The 21,793-nt window shown below is 38.8% G+C and overlaps 1 protein-coding gene across 2 annotated transcripts; it reads left to right on the top strand.

The window, feature by feature from the left end:
• The first annotated feature begins 6,910 nt into the window (after window positions 1–6,910).
• On the top strand, window positions 6,911–21,373 carry LOC117451868 (solute carrier family 22 member 7-like). Of its 2 annotated transcripts, none has more exons than XM_071204445.1 (11): window positions 6,911–6,972; window positions 8,525–8,967; window positions 12,902–13,005; window positions 14,291–14,445; window positions 14,634–14,802; window positions 14,901–15,024; window positions 15,233–15,342; window positions 15,844–16,058; window positions 17,344–17,452; window positions 19,186–19,392; window positions 20,694–21,373. In XM_071204445.1, the coding sequence occupies exons 2-11, from the start codon at window positions 8,593–8,595 to the stop codon at window positions 20,812–20,814; spliced, it is 1,689 nt and encodes a 562-aa protein (XP_071060546.1). In that variant the 5' UTR covers window positions 6,911–6,972; window positions 8,525–8,592; the 3' UTR covers window positions 20,815–21,373. The 2 variants fall into 2 exon arrangements, with proteins under 2 accessions (XP_071060546.1, XP_033946108.1); XM_034090217.2 differs by lacking the exon at window positions 6,911–6,972 and adding an exon at window positions 7,857–7,963.
• Window positions 21,374–21,793: the final 420 nt, after the last annotated feature.

Here is a 21,793-nt window from a genome sequence, read left to right on the forward strand (position 1 = left end):
GAAAACAGTAAAAGAAGTGTCTCCTGTGCACCAAAACATACCCATCTGTTATGGAAAAAGAAAGTATTCCAAAAGTAATCTGAATACTATTTATAAAATTCTGGGCTATATAAAAATCGCTGGCCCGCGATAGTGTCTATTGGTTACATTTTGGCCCTTGGGCAAATGTAGTTGGTGATCCCTGACATAGCATAATATGTCCCGTCCTGCACACCAGAGGACCATGACCTTCTCCCACATATATGGGTATGAAGGAGGTGTCTTTGGTTTTTTCCTTTCCCTGTGTGGATTATAAAAAGCACTGTTTGAGAGGGAGAAAAGCTTCAGAGCGGGGTTTCTCCTTGGTGAGTTCTCTCAAATTAGTTTTGTTTTGACTGTATTTTACTAATACAACTGAAGTGGGCAGTTGAAGTTAGAATTTAATGTAAGAAATGTAAAACTGTGAATTGAGGTTTTATATTAGAAAAATACCACAGCAATATATATTTTGTAGGATTGTCATATTGTAACGAGAGAAGGTAAAAACCCTGTATAAGTGTGGACCATTTTCTTCAAATAAAATCTATCGATTCAAATAGATGACCAAATGTAAAAAAAACTAATTCAGTTGGTGACGTCATCACGTGTGTTTTGCGCGCCGTTATGCTCCAACGTTATCGGTCTTTTTATCGATACTGGAGACATTTAAAAAAGATGTCATATGTATTATTGCTACATACACATATCACAGTCTTAGTTTCGCCAACTCGTTTCTAATATGCAATAAGACAAACAAACCCTTCTGATAAAACAATGCATTCGCTTTTTTTCTCCACCTCATTGTAGCGAAAATGGCCCCAAATATCACATCGTTTCTTTCTCCCAAGCAGTGGTGGCGTTAGACTTTTTCGTTGTCACTCATTTTGACGGACAGGATCGTAACATTTCCGTCATAATCCATTTATTACCCGTCTAGTCTACTCTGTACACAACTCGTCACTCACTCACTCGCGCTGACGGGGGGGTATTCGGTTAACGCGACCACTGCTCCTAAGCCTTGTTGTTGCCATTTTATTTTCTGTTAAATAAGGTTAGTTAGACCATGAGTTAGACCCGCTAGTCTTCCTGACAGTTCACAGTGTGCCGCTGGCCCGGGTTGCGGTCGTTTAGTCCACAAATCAGCTCCTAAGGTCTATCCCTATCGTCTATCCCTTGACCTCTGTGTGAAACGTCACGGGGTTAAGGGATAGTGGATAGGAGAATTCAAAAGGATTTAGGAGAAGAGTGCGGTACTTTAGAGCAGTGGTTGTCAAATGAATAAAACGACATAAGTAGGCTAATGCATTTACACAAACTATTAGATTAACTACTTTATTCAAAGTTGTACAGTAATTCTGGATAATAAAATGGGAAAAATAAACGGGGTGCTCTCTTTTCCTCTCCCTCTCCTGACAGCCCGTCAGTCTCGAGTCGTGCAGCTCGCTGAACCTGTCATGAGTGACCCGACAGTAAAGAATACACATATTTATAACTAGTTTAGCTAGTTCTAAAGTAGATAAACTGCTAAGTGTGTTAAGTCTAACTCGTAGTGTATTTAATTTTTCTCCACTCAACGGTCCGTCACAGCGGCGGAGCTGTGGTCATGCAGAGCTGCGTGTTGTCCGTCAGCAGCAGCTAATCTGATCTCTCTCTCGTGTCCGATTATACTTCACTCGCGTTGATGTCCAAATCTGTCAGATCCAGCTAGTTCTAGTTAATTATATGACTGCCTGCTTATCAAAGGACACCTAAACAATAAGCGTTGCTTGGCAACGGCGTGTGGCCGCAAGTAGAGCGCAGCATTATGCATATATGAGGGCTCAAAATCCCATGCTCATAAAATGCTCATATTTGTTTCTCTTCATTCCCCACGCCACAAAATAAATAAATATACCAATTTTAGGAAAAGTAACGAAGTTTGAGCAGTGTGGGTTTTATATTAACATAGTTACACATATTTCAAAACGCGAAGTGCAATAACTGCAGTATAGCCTTCCTGTCACTGAGAATAACAAAGATCCTCAGTGAAGCACAAGCCCATGGTTCTCACTTCATTGCAACTTATTAAAAAGATCAGTTCAATGCAACTAATGTCGTCTTAGTGTTATTGCATGATGTTAAAATTGGTGTGTCATGAATTTAGTGATGGATTTAAGTTTTTCTCAGTTATGTTGTTGTTTTAATAAATGATGGTGCAGCACTGTAGGCCTACTGTACCTCTTTATATAGGCATTTTTTTCTTAAATTGTTTTTGCGCTGATCAGGGGTTACTTGGCTGAATCTTTTTTTTCAAAGGGGGTACATTATTGAAAAAAGTTTGAGAACCACTGCTTTAGAGAATCCGACTGCACTTTCACTATCCAACGTGTTTATGATGCACCAGTGGACGTCATAAATGTGCGTCTGATGCTGTGGGGAAACTACAGTTTTCTATGGCGGACTACAACATGGATGTATAATAAGAACGAGGGACTCACTCATCTAGAGACTCTGCACCGTGCTCTGATGCTGCTGCTTTGCTTTATGAACGTGGACAACAGAGAAACATATTCTTCATGACCAAAGTTGGAATTGAAATAATAAAGGAAAGTGAAACTTATGCTCGTCACCCTCTCCCTCCGGTCCACATCAATACAAATGATCCCAATACGTATGATTGTATGAACTAAAGATCTTAAAATCAATACAGATGTATTTATTATAAACGTTAGTCCTTAACATCTATCACTGTGTATATCACCATTCAAACATCTTTTAAAAGTTGAACAAACCCCACACAGCTCAGTAAAGACTGAAATGTTGACTTTATTTGGTCCTTTCAGTAAAAACTCATATTTCTCTTTTTGATACTGATGAACGTTCAGAACAAAGCACAACTAGTCAACATTTCACAGTCTTTACTGAGCTGTGGGGGTTGTTCAAAGATGGTTGAAATTGAACGTAAACTATATCAAACACCACATGCATGGCAGTTAACCCATTTTTGCCCACTATTTAAATTGAATTTAGTTGAAGTTAATACAAATATAGATGGTTTGTTTAAATAACTAGTGACAATAATAATAATTAATATAAAATATTGCAAAAAAGACATATATAACCTGGCCGGCTCAGTGTGTATTTCTTCAAGCACCACAAGATTCAGAGTTTATAAAGTACAACATGGGCCATTGATTGTGTCATTTCTCCAAACACACAGTAAAAATGCCTGTTTTGAAGCCTTACAATGGGGCAGGAAAAGGACTTTACATTGTTATACTTAAAGACAGGGCTATTCAGTTAAGAGAAGAGAAAAAGGAAAGCAAATTGTTATAATGGCTGATGTAACATTAATGACAGACATAATACGAGGTCCTTGGCACTGTGTGATCATGGGGTTTCACCCTTACAGCATCAGGCCACTGGAGTGTGCTGGAGGCTGAGGCGTTGACTGGGACTGATGAAGGATGAGGCTGAAGAATCTGTGACGAACTAGCGGCTGAGAAATAATCATATATTAAAAGACAGCAGCATCATAAGAGGGCAACAAGAGTGACGGAGTGTGTCAGTGTGCAGTCTACCATCCTCTTAAAATACTCTGTCCAACAATATCAGTCTCATGGAGAAAGGTTTTTTAACGCTTATTCAAAATAGCAGAGAAACATGCATTCTTGTTCTCAGGAGGGGACATTGACAGAGGATTGTTGGAAAAGTACACAGTAAGTACTTCATAGTACTTGTGGGGGTAGTTTCACTAGTACTGAGTCCAACAGGATCAACCTCACGAAGAACTAATGGCAACAAAAAAGAATTCCCTCATCAAACTTAGCAGAAGTGGCTTGATTGTGTTCTCAGCAGGGGACTTTGACAGAGTATTCCTCAAACCATACACAGTAAAAGTACTTCAATGTATTGTAAGTATAGGCTAACTAATACAAAGTCAAACAGTATCAATTTCATTAAGAACTAATGGTAAAATTATATTTGTATCACTCATCAAAGATAGCAGAAAAACATGCATTATGTACAGGGCCGGCCCTGACCAATTTGCCGCCCTAGGCAAGATTTTAGCTGGCGCCCCCCCCCCCCCCCAAAATGCAGACACTTACTATGATTCGCGCGTGCATGGTGTGGCATGACCACCAAAACAGAAAGATATTGACACAAGATGTGTGCAACTGTATTTAGTTTCCTATCCATTTGAACATGATTTAAGTGGTGGGGGGGGGACCTCACCTCCTCTAGGGGGGTCCAGGGGCATGCACCCCCGGGAAGACTTTTTTTTTTTAATATTGAAGTTAAAAGCATCGATCTGGTGCACTTTGAGAGCAGCATTAGGAGATCTATGGAAACATCTCTCAACACCCAACTGGAAGCAGATTTTCTATTTCTTTATGGATATTTTACAAATCACTCCCCTTTCAAACTGTTTTCTTGTTTATTAATAACAACTTTTTTGTACTGTCAATATTTTATACCTGTTTTTCATCTATTCTCTTATTTTTTTATAACTATAACGATCATATAGAAGTGTGCCTTTACCTCACTGAGCTGAGGTTATCAGAGCCTCTCAGTCTTCCAGGAGAGAGCTCTCTGAAGCTCTCCCCCCACGGCCGCTTACAATGTTAATAAAAGCACACAGAAGCTGTGTACGTTTTTTGGGAGTTTGATTTATTTTAAATTAACACAAATACAAGATTAAAACCTATAATTTCACACCATTATTTCAACAATTTCACATAAACCTCTGGTTTTTACTGGGACTGGGGCAGTTCAACTTGATTTGGGGGGGATGTGCCATAGTTTACGGGCGCTGTACGCAATATATGCGTAGTTCCGTTAGTATAAGATAATAAGATGTACTTTGTTGATCCAAAATCGGGAAATTGTGTTATGAAATTGTAAAAAAAATATGTTTTTTTTTTTTTTTTTTTTCGGCGCCCCCTATGGGTTGATGCGCCCTTAGCATTCGCCTATACTGCCTATGCCGAGGGCCGGCCCTGATTATGTACTATGGAGGGGACTCTGACAGAGGATTACTCACAAAGTACACAGTAAAAGTACTTCATTTTATTTCTGGTAGAAGTCAAACTAGTACCGAGTCCAACAGAGTCAGTTTTCTTAAGAACTTGTGGTAAAACATATTTGTATCACTCGTCAAATATAGCAGGAATGAAGAGCAGCTGATTTAAAAAAACAAACGCGAGAGACGGCTGAGTGACCGCAGTGCAGAACCACTGTATAGTTTAAATCTCCTAACAATGTTGTCCATTTTAGACATAGGCTTATTATATTTACAGCCTTAATAACATCCATTTTCTGGGCTCAATGTGTGTCTTGGCCGTTTTCGTTGTGATCGCTAAATTCCCCTTGTTTATAATAATCACCGGTCCTTCAGCAGGATACCGTCGTGATTCAAATGTGATTTTAGCAAACGAGTGCTTTTGTTTTGAAATCACTTCCGTGCGTTTCGCCCCGCCCCTCGCTCCAAGGACCATTTGACCATTTAGTAAGGTGAAAAGCAAAAACGCCTCTCAAACGCTCTTCCGTTTACGTGTTTAATAAAGAAAAACAATTGGAGTACATACAGATACACGGATTAGAGTCTCTAGATGAGTTTACAGTGGTCCCTCGTTCTTATTATACATCCATGTAGTCCGCTGTATAGAAAACTGTAGTTTCCAGCAGCAGACGCACATTTATGACGTCCGCTGGCGCATCATAAACAGTCGGATAGTGAAAGTGCAGTCGGATTCTCTAAGCACCGCAGTGTCTTCTCCTTTTGAATTGTCCTATCCGCTATCCCTTCACCTCGGCTGAAGTCGAATAGTCCATTTAGCTTAGGAACCTTCCTAAAGGAGTGAAATGACCCGGGAGTCCCTCAGTGGCAGCCATGATAAGTGCCGTTCCAATTCTCTAGAATGATGAGAATGAAAGGAAAGGAGGTTTCAAACTTCCTTTATAACCTCCTTTAGCTTAGGAACCACTGGACCTCCCTAACCGACAGGAGAAGCGAAAATGCTGCCCCACAATGCCTTGCAGCCGCAGCATTTGCCGTCACTCAACAGTCGGCCGTTCACGGAAACAACCGATTATGACCGAGAAATTATATCATGAAAGTTACGGTGCTTATTAAGCATTTTAAAACATAGGTGGTAAGTTGCCAATGTGCTTTGTTTTGAACGTTCATCAGTATTATAATCAAAAAGAGAAATATGAACGTTAGTTTTCACTGAAATGATCAAATAAAGTCAACATTTCAGTCTTTACTGAGCTGTGTGGGGTTTGTTCAACTTTTAAAAGATGTTTGAATGGTGATATACACAGTGATAGGTGTTAAGGACTAACGTTTATAATAAATACATCTGTATTGATTTTAAGATCTTTAGTTCATACAATCATACGTATTGGGATCATTGGTATTAATGTGGTCCGGAGGGAGAGGGTGACGAGCATAAGTTTCACTTTCCTTTTGTATTTCAATTCCAGCTTTGGTCATGAAGAATATGTTTCTCTGTTGTCCACGTTCATAAAGCAAAGCAGCAGCATCAGAGCACGGAGCAGAGTCTCTAGATGAGTTCACATCAGTCCCTCGTTCTTATTGAACATCCATGTTGTAGTCCGCTGTATAGAAAACTGTAGTTTCCATGGTTTCCCCACAGCAGCAGACGCACATTCAGGACGTCCGCTGGCGCATCATAAACACACATCATAAACAAGTGCATTCGGATTTTCTAAAGTACCGCAGTCTCTTCTCCTAAGTCCTTTTGAATTCCCCTATCCACTATCCCTTAACCCCGTGACGTTTCACTCAGAGGTCAAGGAATAGACGATAGGGTTAGAATTTAGGAGCTGATTTTTGGACTATTCGACTGCAGCCCCGGTGTAATTCAAATGTACCGCCGCGCGCAACACAGACACACAGCTGCAGCACCGGAAATGGAACTGCTTGGAGAACAACTGACTCTCAGAGATGTAACGTTATCTTTGATAATATTTCCTCGTCACTTTTCGTCAACGATATTGCATGTTGATTGTTTACTGCCGTCGGTGCCGTCTCTTCATCATCTCGTTTTAGTCATGGGAAAAAAGGTCGTTGAAGAACATATTTTGTCATAGTTTTAGTTCAATGAATGCACCGTTTTCGACTGTCTTTCTAGTAGCTCTACAGTCCCCTCCACGAGGTATGGTCAGGTATGTTATGCACGCTACTGTAGCAGCAGCAACACGCGGAGTTAACTAAATGATACAAACATGGGTTAATGATTAGAGGTAACTGAGTTATTTATTTTGTTTAAGTTTCAGCTATTCTGTTAACAGTTCTGTCATCAGATTATTTATTATTATTATCTTTTGATGTGAAATATTATTTATTTAATTTAAATAAAAAGCAATGTTCATTTTGTTCACAATTTGTTTAGTTAGTTTACCTTGTTTTTTTTCAAAAGAACTGATAAGAGTACCGTTAAAGGACCGGATCGATAAGCGGTATCGATAAAAGTAGTAGTACCGTTAAAACCATAACGATCCGAATAGTCGATTAATCGTTTCATTAATCGATTATCAAATTATTCGTGTGTTGCAGCCCTTCTGATAGGTCAATTAGTAGGTCTGAGTAATTGCCGGAATAAATTAACAGGCCTCCCGACTCCAACAATGTAATGCTAATTTTAAATAGTGAAGTTAAAAGCTTTCCTATGAAATATCAGAAAAGCTGAGGATTTCAGAAAGTAGTTGAAGTATTGTAAAAAAAAAAAAACAGCAGCTCTTTGAACTAATTACTGATTTCCCAGAGTTAAAGATCAACAGCTGTGTGCATTGCTGCTGATTGTTTGCAAGGCATGTTGGTGACCTTACATGCTGTAGATTGTAGTTGTGGTTGCATTAGATAATTGTGAATGAAGAAGTTTCGTTGTAGACAAAAAATTAACAAAATGTTCTCTGAAAAAGAAGACTAATGCCAAAGGTAAGACACTTTAATTTTGTATTTTATGAGAATATGCAGCATCGTTACATTACATTACATTTAGCTGACGCTTTTATGTATTCCACCAAGAAGATACAAACTTGTAGAAAACAGAATCATATAAGTACATCAGCCAAAACATTTCAAGTGCTACTCAACTGGCTTTAGATAAGCCAGTCCTTTATTAGTATATAAGTGCTCTGTTAGTAATTGTATCGCTCGAAGTGGAGTCGAAAGAGATGAGTTTTCAGTCTGCACCGGAAGATGTGTGCATCACACATGGAAAATATGTTGTTGATGCACTAAATGCACGTCATGAAGCCCAAGACGATATTTATTTACAGTAAACTCCAGTTAACCTGTTATTGAATAAAACATGAGTATTGTATTTGTTACACTACTTAACTTGTGCACGTTACTTAGTAATTTATGCAGATTTATTTAGTCATTCCACCATCTTATTAAGGAGCAATTGTCTGGCAGTGATAGCAATGGTCATTTTGTGCAATGACATACAAAACATAATGATTAACGTGGAGCTGGTGAATGTGTCTCTTCCAGCTCTTCTTCTCCTTCACTGCGGGAACATTAAGCTTCATGTCGGCGTTGACAGTGCAGCAGCAGCAAACATGAATTTTGACAGCCTACTCTCGGAAATAAATGGATTTGGAAAATTTCAAATCCAACTGGTGTTGATTCAGGCCTTGTCTCGAGTCTCGCTGCCCTGCCACTTTCTGCTGAATAACTTCATGGCAGCGGTTCCCGATCACCACTGCAACGTCCTGGACGATGGAGGCCTCTTCGGGAACTTAACGCAGGAACAGAAGCTGTCTCTTGGGATTCCAGCGGAAACGGACGGGACCCCGAGCTCCTGCCTGATGTTTACAAAACCCCAATATGAACATCTGGCGGGTTTCAACAGCAGCGACGAGGCTTTCACGGTCCGGTGTCAGAACGGATGGGTGTACGACAACAGCACATATAAATCCACTTTGGCCACAGAGGTAAGTGTCGCCAAATGACAGCAGTACTCCTTCATGTTATACATAATAATGCATTTTCGCTTTTAGCGCTTTTCTTGAAACTCAAAGACGTGAGAAGAGTACAAATTAGAGTCCTATTGGGTCATTCATAAATTCAAGGAGATATAAACAACTATATAACATATTTGCTTTTGTGGCTGCTAACCTCACTGGTCCCCTGTTGTCTGATTATATTATATATTTTTTTTTAATCGTTTATTTGGCAGGGACAATGCACTGTAATGAACACTTAAAACATTAAAATGTATCAAGCGTAACAGTGCCAGATTTACCTTTGAGCTAATTTCCATCCGCAGTCCCTCACATAAAAACATTTAAGAAATGTACATTTTACAAACATTGTAAAAACAAAATACATGATTTGCAAGAGAGCAAGAGCAGCATACACAAGTATTTATGACATGGTAATACAATATAGCAGCAACGACATATAAAATGCAGGAGGAGATACAAGAGCTCTACCTAAAGTGCAAGAGGAGATACCCCTGTGTTAAAGTGCATTTAGCGGTGATTGGTCTGTTTGTTTCTCAACCATTCTTTGAGTTGACCTTTGAAGCTATTGAGAGTGGGACGATCCCGTATCTCAGTTGGGAGGCTATTCCAGAAAGAGCTGCCTTTAAAGGTGGGGTAGGTAAGTTTGAGAAACCGGCTCGAGATACACTTGTTATATTCCATGGAATGCTCTGAACATCCTGATAGCAATGAGTATCTTAAATGCTTTGACAAAAAATCCATAAATAAATGTCACAGTGGAAGCCGTGGCGCTGTAAAAAGCACGACCAATCATCTGAGCCGGCTAAAGTAACTGGATGGCCTACCTGCCTGTCAGCCTTCCATCTGTGCACACACTTATCTCGTGCCCTGATTGGTCATGTGTGCGTTGTGTGTGTTGGAGGAAGGGCTCTGTAAGGAAGTAGCAGATTTGTTCCGGTTGTGTATTTTCAAATTCCAGTCCATGTAAACATTTATAAATAAAACACATACTTTTAAAAGACTTAAAATTGTCAAAACTCAGGAAATTATGTTTTGTGCTATGAATTTGGCTTTCTGTCAAACACCTTGATAGCCCTAATAATAATAATATACTTTATTTATATAGCACCTTTCATGCTTGACGCAAAGTGCTTTACAGAGTATGACAATCTACATCGCTACACCCCAGCCAGAGCTTTAAGGTCGGCTGACCAGCTGCTGCTGGTAGTGCCCAGGACCAGGCTCAAAACCCGAGGGCACCGAGCCTTCGCAGCAGCTCGCCCCAGGCTCTGGAACACTCTGCCCCTCCATGTGAGGTCGGCCAGACCCTAGGGGTTTTTAAATCTCACTTCTTCTCTCTGGCCTTCTCGTCTGAGCGGAGCACGACTCCTGACATTTCCCTGTGTGTGATTCTTTATTTGTGCTGTTTTATTTGTTGTAAAATGTTTTTATTGTGAAGTATTCATTGTACGTACAGCACTTTGGAGCGACCAAAAATCATTTAAAAAAAATGTGCTATATAAATAAAACTTGATTTGACAAAAAACGAGGAACATAATTAAAATGTGTTAAAAGAATACAACATGAACGGTGATACTACTAAAAATGAGAAGGCAAATTAAAAAGATAGGTCTTTAATTTACTTTTAAAATGTCCGACTGAGGTTGCCGTTCTAAGATCAAATATATAATCCTATGCGCTGTCCGCTAGAGTCTGTTGATATGCTCTCGAGATACGATAAGATGTACTTTATTAATCCCAATAGTCATAGAGTTGCAGGCAGCTATTGGCTGACATGATGTGGATTTGCAAGCATTGTAAGCATCCAAAGTTGAGCAATGTTCAACTTTTGATGCTCCCGATGCTTTCGAAGCCGTGAGATGCCAGGAAAGCTCCGCTCTGCTTCCCACAATGCAGTTCGGTGAAAAGTGACGTCACTTTTCACTTTTGACGAAGAAGCTTCCAACGCCGCTGCGTGGACGGGCCGTCAGGAGCGAAAGCTTTTATGTGCGCAGCTCCTCTTGCTTGGAACAGTCTTCAGAAAGATTTGAAACTGAGCAAATTGGTTCCACTGCCTGTTTTTAAAGCTCGGATAGGTGCAATGATACTGTTGGTACTTGTCAATGTCTCTAGGTGTGTACATGTAGCCCTGTAAATACGATGTCCTTTTGTGTTATCTGTTGTTTTCTGTTCGTGTTGTAACCTACTTGTTGCCATGTTGGACAGGTCTCCCTTGAAAAAGAGATCGATGATGTCAATGCGTTAAATAAAGGTTTGAATGAATTACAGAGTAAGAAAAGTATACAGATGACCGTAAAGATACAAAATCTATAAACTGTCTGACAATGGCGGAGGCTGCGGTAGAAATTGATGGGATTTACGTTTTTACCCGTCTGAACAATTGTTAAACAGCATTTCCGTGCACATGACTTTTGTTCACAGTTTATATGTTGGAGGTGTGTCTGTGTGTGCAGCGGCCTTAGAGACATTAAATACATCAGAATCTATATTTGATCAAAATAAGTCAAATATGGAAACGACAATATATATTTCTTGACAAATGTCAGCATTCATTCTGGTTGAATGTTTGAAATGAAATGCATAGGTTACAATCATTACATCAAGTGAACCCACCAGGATATTTCAACATGTATATTATCTACTTTTTTTAATGTTATTGTATTTCTATTTGAGATGCTTACATTTTGAATTGGTTATTTCTAGTCTTTCAATGTCCCTAATGTGAAATGCCTTGTCTTTTTATGCTGCTGCAACGCAAAATATCCCAAATTGGGATCAACTGCCTTTTTTTTACTCCCCAGTATTATAAACACTTTCTGTGAGTGTCCAGTTTTCTATAAGTCTTTTACTTTAACTTTATTTTTTTACCCTTCATTCCATCTTCATGTTCTTGTAATTTATTCTTTTTAGGTTCTTGATTTTTAATTTACTCAAAAAACCTCCCTTAGGAAATCCGAACATTTCCATCCATATATTTAATTTAGACAGACTGTCTTCACCATATTTTGCTCACATGACATCCATAATCGGACCCTCAGGAGAATGTACAAATCCCCTACCCTGCTTTGCTCCCATAACAAAGTCTTTAAGTGTTACCAAAACACCCCGTGTTACCAAAACACCCGTGTTACCAAAACACTATTTTTTAATCCGTCGATGATACAGATATCCCAAATATCCTACTTTCGAGCAGTCCCTCTCATAAATGTCATGTCGAGTTTAATTACGTTTAACTTTAAACAATTTAGACTCTGTACATCTCACCGAGTATTGAAAGCCCTTTGAGTTCGTTGGATCTCGTGAAGTCAATCGGTTCCACCCCGGCGCTGGTCCTCTCGTCCCGTACGGTTTCTGTCGAGGTAGAGGAGGATCCGAGGATCCTGGAGCGACCACCAGCGTCCGGAGGTGTCCCCAATCGAACTTGCAGAGATCCTGCCGACAAAGCCATTTGTTATGGAAATCTAGGACCCAACACAGCTGGAGAGTACAAGTGAAAGTGATCAAAACAAATAAATGGTGAATCAGACAGAGCTTGTCTTTCTAGTTATTTATTTGAAGCTTCAAATACATGATACAATAATAAATAGACACATGTCTGACAGAGCATAGAATAGTCTGCCAGAGTGTGCGTAGTACAATGAAAAAGCGAAGGTTATATAGGAAATGAGTGGGAACGTGAGAAATCTGTCTTCACACAGTCACATTGTTATTAGACATCTGGCCTTGAGCGGGAGATAGCATAACGGTTCGCAGAGTAGGGAAGTTCTGGTGTGACTGTGTATGAGTCTCCCAGTAGTCAAAGCAGCTCTGTGGCCTTGAAGCGCGTAGAAGAAAATCTTATTATGATGCTAGTACCTACTACCAAAATACCTTACTGATGCTTTTAATGTTTCCTCTGCAGTGGGATCTGGTGTGCAGCAGGAAGGGGCTGAACAAGGCAACAGCCACCATATTTTTTATCGGTGTGATGCTCGGAGCACCGTTATTTGGGTTCCTGAGTGACAGGTAGGCAGAGGTGGAAAGCACTTGTTAGAAAAATATCACTCGTCACCAGCTTGAGCTTCAACATCAGGATCCATGTATTTCTGATCCTTCAAGAATGGAAGTAGTCATCACATCAACTAGTTCCTGAGCAGTGTCCTTCACATGCTGATATACAAGAGAGGGAGTTACACAGTCACAAGATGGAGGAATACCGGGTCTTGTAGTTTTTCTCTCAAACTGTTGGCTTTTAAAATTTTAAAATATAACTCAATATTCTGACTTTCTCAAAATTATGACTTCTTTTCTCAAAATTATGACTTATTTTCTCAAAATTATGACTTTTTCTCAAAATTATGATTTTTCTTTCTTCTCTCAAATTATCAAAATTATGATTTTTCTTTCTTCTCTCAAATTATCAAAATTATGATTTTTCTTTCTTCTCTCAAATTATCAAAATTATGATTTTTCTTTCTTCTCTCAAATTATCAAAATTATGATTTTTCTTTCTTCTCTCAAATTATCAAAAATTATGATTTTTCTTTCTTCTCTCAAATTATCAAAATTATGATTTTTCTTTCTTCTCTCAAATTATCAAAATTATGACTTTTTCTCAAAATTATCTCGAAATTGTGACTTTTTCTCAAAATTATCTCAAAATTATGACTTATTTTCTCAAAATTATAACTTTTTCTCAAAATTATGATTTTTCTTTCTTCTCTCAAATTATCAAAATGATTTTTCTTTCTTCTCTCAAATTATCAAAATTATGATTTTTCTTTCTTCTCTCAAATTATCAAAATTATGACTTTTTCTCAAAATTATCTCAAAATGGTGACTTTCTGAATACTTAAAAATGTTAATAATCTTTTGTCACTGGCTTGAGCTTCAACCTCAGGATCCATGTATCTGTGATCCTCTCCAGAATGGAAGTAGTCATCACATACAGAGCATCAACTAGTTCCTGAACAGTGTCCTTCACATGCTGATATCCAAGAGAGGGAGTCACACAGTCACAAGATGGAGGAATAGAAAGCAGTATTCAACGTTTTGTTCAGATTAGCTCCACGTCAGAAATGAGCATGCTTGATGTCTCTCTCCATAGAGGCTGAATCATCATGTTATCACATAGCTATCATATGCCTCAAAGAGTCCTGATGCTCTTCTAGGTCATCACACATCCTGTCATGTTCACAGCTACAGTTGGGACACCTTTGTAATCATGTTGCTCTGATATTGGAAGAGGACACTCAGTGTTTTCTCAACAGTAACTAAGAGCATTTACTGAAGTTTTTCTTTTCATGAGCAGGTTTGGCCGCCGCCCCCTGCTGCTGGTGTCTTATTTGGGGACGATGATATTTGCCGTCTTGAGTGCTTTCTCCTCCTCCTATGTGATGTTTACCATCATGAGGTTATTGACTGGCATGGCACTCGCGGGAATAAGTATCATCTCCATCGCGTTAAGTAAGTTCTTGCACTATTTTATCTGTTTTATTCTGTTGCACTGTTGGAGGAGCCTGTGACCTAAGACTTTCATCGAATAACTACACTGTAGCTATGTACGAATGACAATAAAAGCCTTGAAAAAGTAGGCTAATGCTAAAACAATGCAAACAAGAAATTAAACACATTTCCCTTTGACTTTTCTTCAGATATTGAGTGGTTTGGCATCGAACACAGGACTTTCTCTGGAGTAATCATAAGCTTGGATTGGACGATTGGAAATATTCTTCTGGTTGGCATTGCGTACTTTATAAAAGACTGGAGGATGCTCATCCTGGCAGTGACTTCTCCCTTGATACTCGCCGTGATTGCTTGGAGGTATTCATATCTTACTGAAACTGAATCCTATGAGCAGTCATTGAGACATTGAACACACCACGTTGAGACACTGAACGCACCATACTTGTGTTTTACAGGTGGCTTCCAGAGTCTGCCAGGTGGCTGCTGGCAAACGGGAAGGCGGACGCCGCTCATTATTACATAACGCAATGTGCCAAGACTAACAACAGAACCAAGGTCATGGCCACCGTCACACCTGCGGTACGTTGATCTTCTTTGTAGCCAATTTAGTGTCTCTTTGCAGTTGTTTTGTGGCACTTTGTGTAATTGTGTGTCTCTTTGCAATATGTTTTAGTCTATGTATCATTGTGTGGTTCTTGGTAACCTTTTGTTTCTCTTTGTATCCGTCTACAAACGTTAAATGAAATGTCAGAATAAGAGAAAACACTGTAAATTTGCTTTCTCATAGGATTTCCTGCAATCTGCTCAAGTTGAAAACAGGGGAAATAAATACAGCATTGTGGATCTTTTCAAGACCCCAAATATCAGGAAACTCTCCATATGCTTAGGAATAGTATGGTAAGTGTCAATGTCAAGATATTGGGGAAGCCATTTGGGAAGTATTATCATCTGCTTTTGTTCTGAGAGTTAAATAAGAAGATCAATACCCAGACAGCAATAAGCTTAATGAGGTTTAAAGATTGAAAGAAGGGGAAACGAGCTAGCCTGATTCTGTCCAAAGTTTAAAAATTATAACAAAATGTGGCTTCGACATTTCTGATTGTGTATGATATACAAAAGCCAGATAAAACATGTTAATTATTGAGCCTTAGAGGTGTCGGAAGGTGGATTTTGAACTTGTGGCAGAGCCAGGTTAGCTGTTACTGTAATGTATTGTTTATGTGCTAAGCTAAGCCTGGCTTTTAAATGGATTTAACGATCAGAAAGAAAGCAAATAACAGACTGTATTTCATATTATGTGCAATATGGTTTATGATTGATGATACTGAAAGCACTGAACTAATCAAGCTCAGGTTAAATTTGAATAAAAAGTCTCATTACTTTGTTCCATTTGTCTAGGTATGGAGTTGCCTTCACATACTACGGGATAAGTCTGAATATCACTGGGTTCGGACTAGACCCATATCTCACACAATTCATATTTGCATCCATCGAAATGCCCATGAAGATCGGTGTGTATTTCTACCTGGAGAAAATTGGCCGAAGGTCCGGTGAGGTGGGAGCCCTGCTGTTGACGGGGCTCTGTCTCTTCATCAACATATTCGTTGCACAAGGTGATTCTAGTCAACGTATCTGAGGATTATCTTTGTCAGATATCTGAACTAGGGGCTGTTAATGCTCAAGATACATCTGGAAGCCTTAAAGCAGTGCTTCTCAAAGGCAAGGCAAGTTTATTTATATAGCACTTTTCAACACAAGGCAATTCAAAGTGCTTTACAAAAAACGAAAGACAAAGTGTGTTCCGTGAGCGCCCCCTAGTGGTCCGTGAGTATATTGGTACAATTTCACATTTGAAATAAATAAATACATTTTAGTTTTCCGCACTCTCGCAGGAATATCTCTGCAATGGAGCAAGCTAAAGTTTTGATTGCATGATATAGCCCAGCGCAACACCTTCATCACACACGTTGCCACTTGTTTGTACCATTTTCAGGCGATTTGTAATCTGTTCTAGAAAAACGATGTGATTTGGGATATTTGTGGAGTTAGGTGGTTTTTATTGGTTAAGTGGTCCTTGGTATGAAAAAGTTTGAGAAACACCGCCTTAAAGCATTAGAAAAAATGAATGCAAATGAATCGCATTACCAAGTTTGACCCAAGAGCCTGGGACCTAAGATCTTCATCGACATAACTACACTGTAGCTATGTACGAATGACAATACAAGCCTTGAATCTTGAGCTGCTCCTTCACTTCCACTGCGGAGATGTTCAGCATGATTTGGGAAAGCAGAGGAATTAGCTCAAGCTACATGTTTTGCATAAACCGTTGAACCATCACCGCACAACTGATGCATGACAAACCTGGGTTTTAAACGTTTTGAAGCCACAGGAGGTTAGGTGACGGTGTGACAAAAACACATGACTTACGAAACGATGAACTTCGGCTGACTTTCCAGAAAAAACTAATACATTATAAATCCAAATATCACTTTTGTGATCAGGCAATCGTCGAAAGTACGATTAGAGAAATAATGAGCTGAAAGTTGCGCCATCGATACTTTAAACGATGTGCCAAATAATGAGATCTACTAATGCGCTTAATTCTGTGTCTAAATCTAAATACTGAAGGCCGTCCACGATCAAACCCAAAAACAGATAAGTGTCTGTATTAAATCACAAGAATCTAACAGTGCTTAAAATATTAGTTACAAATAATGCTATAACTCAAATATGTCATAAGTCCATCAGAAATCAGTTGTTAATGGCTCCAACACTCGACCTGTAGGTGTGGTGAATGACTTCTTTCCCCCCCCCCAATATCCCAATTTACAAGTTAATAAAAACCTTGTGATTAATCATGATCACTCACAGATTTTATGTTTTGATATTTCCCCTCAGATAAGTGGATCGTTCGTACTGTGGTGGCCGTCCTGGGTAAATCGTTGTCTGAAGCCTCGTTCACCATCGTGTTCCTCTACACAACTGAACTCTTTCCTACAGTCATACGGTGAGAACAAATCCTTGTTCTTATTCTACTAATTCAATATTAACACAGACATTTAATGAAACAGACAATCAAACAAAATGAGTAGAAGCGGGAAGGCAGAAAGCTTATAAAGAAAATAGGGACCCGATTATTATGGCATTTTAACTGCAAACCTCGGATGTAGGTTTGTATGTATATAAATACACACAGAAATAAAAAAATGTGATATATATATACACACATATACAACATACACCCATTTCCTGTTGCGAACTTCGGACACGAGGCAGTTGGACTCAAATGCACGACTCCAGGAGGTAAAGAAATACTTAAATAAAACCTCAGGATAAGTAAACAAAAAACAACACTCCTAATGAGGTGAGAAAATACTTGATGCATGAAAACAACTACTGGTATCATAATGTTTTTTTTGGTTGTGCAACCATTAGCCAATCACCAACCAAGGTAACCCCCCCCCCTTATCACCTGAATCTCCTCCGAGAGCACCATTGAGTTCTTGGCTCCTTATTTTCATCTAAAGCAGGGATGGGCAACGCAGATTCACTTGGAACACACACACTAATTCCATGTGTTGTATGTAATTATTAACAAATATACTAAGTCTGACATCTTCATTGACATTTTACAATCAATGGGAACATCCTCTAATAAGCCAGTGAACAAATATCAGTTCACAGACATGTTATTTAATTGTTGTGGCATGTTCGTGTTGAACAGGTTGTTTAACAGTGGAATAAAACTATTTTAAACTATTGGAAAGCACGGAAAGTGTGTGTGTATTGAGATGAACCATTAAGAGGACATGAAGTCATGAACACTAACCCAGACATTAGTTATCTAACTTGAACCCAAGACACTTGTAGCCTCTGCTGACACAAGGGTCCACACAGGCACCGGTCAGCTCTCTGCTGTTCCTCAGCGCCGCCCCCCCCCCCCTCCGGCTGAAATGATGAATGAAAAGCGTATAGTAATCGTAGATAACACGGCAGTTTGTTTTCATCTGATTTCAAATAAACAAAGTCTTGGCTTTTAGAATATTAAACTTGTTTCGCTAAATTCAGATGATAAATAGAACCTTTAAGCTTCTGAAGGCATAATTACAAGAGGCAACTTCACGTCACAGCAGGCAAAACAACAGCCGCTGTTTCTTGTGAGGGTTTCCCGGGAAACAAACACAAACGCATCACAGATTATTTCCCGGTATTTGGCTGCCGAACGAAATCATGAACGCAGCTCGTCTTCTTGTATTCTAAAACGAATGTGTGCTTTTCTTCTCTGTATCTAATAAGTTGGCTTAATCTTTATTATTGCATGCCTTGGCCACTTTTGCTGTACATCAGGGGTGTCCAAAAACTACGGCCCGGTGGCCAAATGCGGCCCGCGGACCATTTTCAATCGGCCCTCACTCAGCAAATTAAAAAAAGTATAATGACTTGAGTATAATAAACTTCTGCTTGTCTTATATTGTACTTCTTAAATATATTATGTTGAAATATATTACACAGTATTCATGTGTTAATTCAGTCAATTCAAGTATTTTCAAGTATCAAGCATAATTTACCCACATTGGATTGACTTTTCCAACTTATCACAGAACTTATGAGGCAATATACCCCGAGTGAGTACCCAGCCCTTTGTATATTGTTCTGGATGTGGTCCTCGGTGAAAAAAGTTTGGACACCCCTGCTGTACATGTTCCAGCTGCGGGACTAATAAAGGTTTTCTGATTCCAGACAGAACGGTTTGGGCTTCACCTCCTTCATAGCGCGTCTGGGCGTCTCCATCTCTCCGCTCATCATGCTGCTGGAGGACGTGTGGCACCTCCTCCCTGCGGTCACTTATTGTGCCGTGGCGGTGGGATCTGGTTTAGTGGCGTCTCTTCTTCCTGAAACTCTGAACACCTGTCTGCCAGAGTGCATCGAGGACATTGAGAAACCCAGGTGAAGAGAACAAGAAGATAATCATTCATATATAAGCTAATGTAAACCCTTTGACACCTCACTATACTGCACAGCTAAAGAGTAACCCAGTCCAGTTGGCTCACCTGCAAAGCCAAGGGGGGTTATGGGTAATCTCAGCACATTCAGTGGTGGCATTTAATGAAGTACATTTACCAGAAGAGGGAGAAGTACTCAGATCTTGTACTTGAGTGAAAGTAAAAGTACTCAGATCTTGTACTTAATTGAAAGTAGAAGTATTCAGATCGTGTTCTTGAGTGAAAGTAGAAGTACTCAGATCTTGTACTTGAGTAAAAGTAGAAGTACTCAGATCTTGTACTTGAGTGAAAGTAAAAGTACTCAGATCTTGTACTTGAGTAAAAGTAGAAGTACTCAGATCTTGTACTTAATTGAAAGTAGAAGTACTCAGATCTTGTACTTGAGTAAAAGTAGAAGTACTCAGATCTTGTACTTAATTGAAAGTAGAAGTACTCAGATCTTGTACTTAATTGAAAGTAGAAGTACCAGAGTGTAGGAATACTCTGTTACAGTAAAAGTCCTGCATTCAAAATGTTCCTCAAGTGAAATTAGAAAAGTATTATCATCAAAATATAGTGAAAGTAGCGACAGTAAAAGTAGTGGAACTAAAGTCTGATTTAAGACTTGATCTTTAGAATAAATTAAATCTTAACGAGGTCGAAGAAGATCTTAATCGAGGCCCATTTTTTAGATTGTTTTAGATATTTATATGTAGGTCTTGTAATTAAATGGGGCTCTCAGTTCTCTGATAGGATACAGTTCAAAGTCCGGAAGAAGAACGTATCGGAAACTAGTTTGTTTAAGACAGTGACATTCAAATATTTGTTGATGTCTCACATGTAAATTAACTAGTGAATAAACATATAATGACTTGTAATTATAAGTAAAAAATATCCAACATCAGTATACAAAGCAAATCAAGTTATCTCCATCTTTACCAGCTGTGTTATAAACCAGTACTTTAACATTTATATATGATTCTGAAAGAAAAGCATAGCAAGTACTTTTGGTGCTAAAGTATATTTTGATGTACAAACTTCTATAGCTAGATTTTGAATGCATGCATGAGTATTTTTACAATTTAGTGGTGCTACTTATACTGAAGTAACACATGGGTACTTCCTACATTGCACAGTTTGTAACATCCTAACTTTTTGACATGTCTTAATCTTTTGCAGGTATCCTGAAATAACTGTTATGTCCCCCCTGAAATCTGCAATCCATAAATGATTGTATAATTAATTTATATGTTATCTATATTGCAGTAAACGATCAAGAGACAAACCAGCAGAGTCTGAAGTTGAAGCCAACACGGATCTGCTGTCCTTCAAGCGGCCAGCAGGGGGCATCTCAGCAACAAGAAGCCATTGTGGAGAAGTCTTATGAGAAGATTACCGGCTTCTTACTTGTTTTATTAACGCTGTTAACATTTTCCTAATTAGGTTATGGTGCCAAATGCTATGTTGTAGTCTTCTTTAATATATAATGATGTTCATTTTGTAAATCAAAGTACAATTTAGAGTCAAATAGCCGATAAAAGAGGATGTGCTTTCGGGAATTGTCTGTGTCTTTTCCCCTCTAACTTTAACCGGATGTGTTTTAGATTTTAAAATGTACTTTGGATGTATACAATATCTTGTACTTATCTTCACCTGCGTGCAAAAACACAACAGGGGCTTCAAAGAGCAGTATATTGGAGAAGCTAGCTTCATTATGCCTGTCGACAGTAGTTTAGTTTCACGGTTTTATGATTATTGATCAGTTGATGTGATATGCACTGTTTTGTAACAATCATATTGATAAACTAGCTAAAAATACTTCAGGATTGAACATAATTTAAAGCTGTACTGTATACATTGGATATACTGTATGGATAAAAGTCGGACAATTGAAGAAAAATAAGTGTAAATGTACTTGTAGGCAATAAAATTGTACCAAATGAGAACACGAATTGGAGTTTAATTGGAGTTGTGATGGTTGTGTACATGATCCCTTCTTTCTTGAAAGCTATGTAGTATACTACAATGATTATTTTAAAGCTAAAGGTCAACAACAACAGTAAAGAGTCTGTGTAATAGACAATACACAAAAAGATTCCCACCAATTTATTCTGATAAGAATAGCAATTATTAAACCAATTGAAAGGAATTGGCTTAAAGATAATATCTTAATCAACTCACAATGGACAAACCTAGTAATTTAAAGGTGGGGTAGGTAATTCACTTCAGAAACACTTAACATCCCGAGAGCAATGGATATCTTAAATGCTTTGACAATAAATACATACAAATAGTTCACCTCTGGAAGCCGTGGCGCTGTAAAAAGCACGACCAATCATCTGAGCCGGCTAAAGTAACTGGATGGC

Source organism: Pseudochaenichthys georgianus, chromosome 9, assembly GCF_902827115.2.
Source record: "Pseudochaenichthys georgianus chromosome 9, fPseGeo1.2, whole genome shotgun sequence".
Taxonomy (NCBI): domain Eukaryota; kingdom Metazoa; phylum Chordata; class Actinopteri; order Perciformes; family Channichthyidae; genus Pseudochaenichthys; species Pseudochaenichthys georgianus.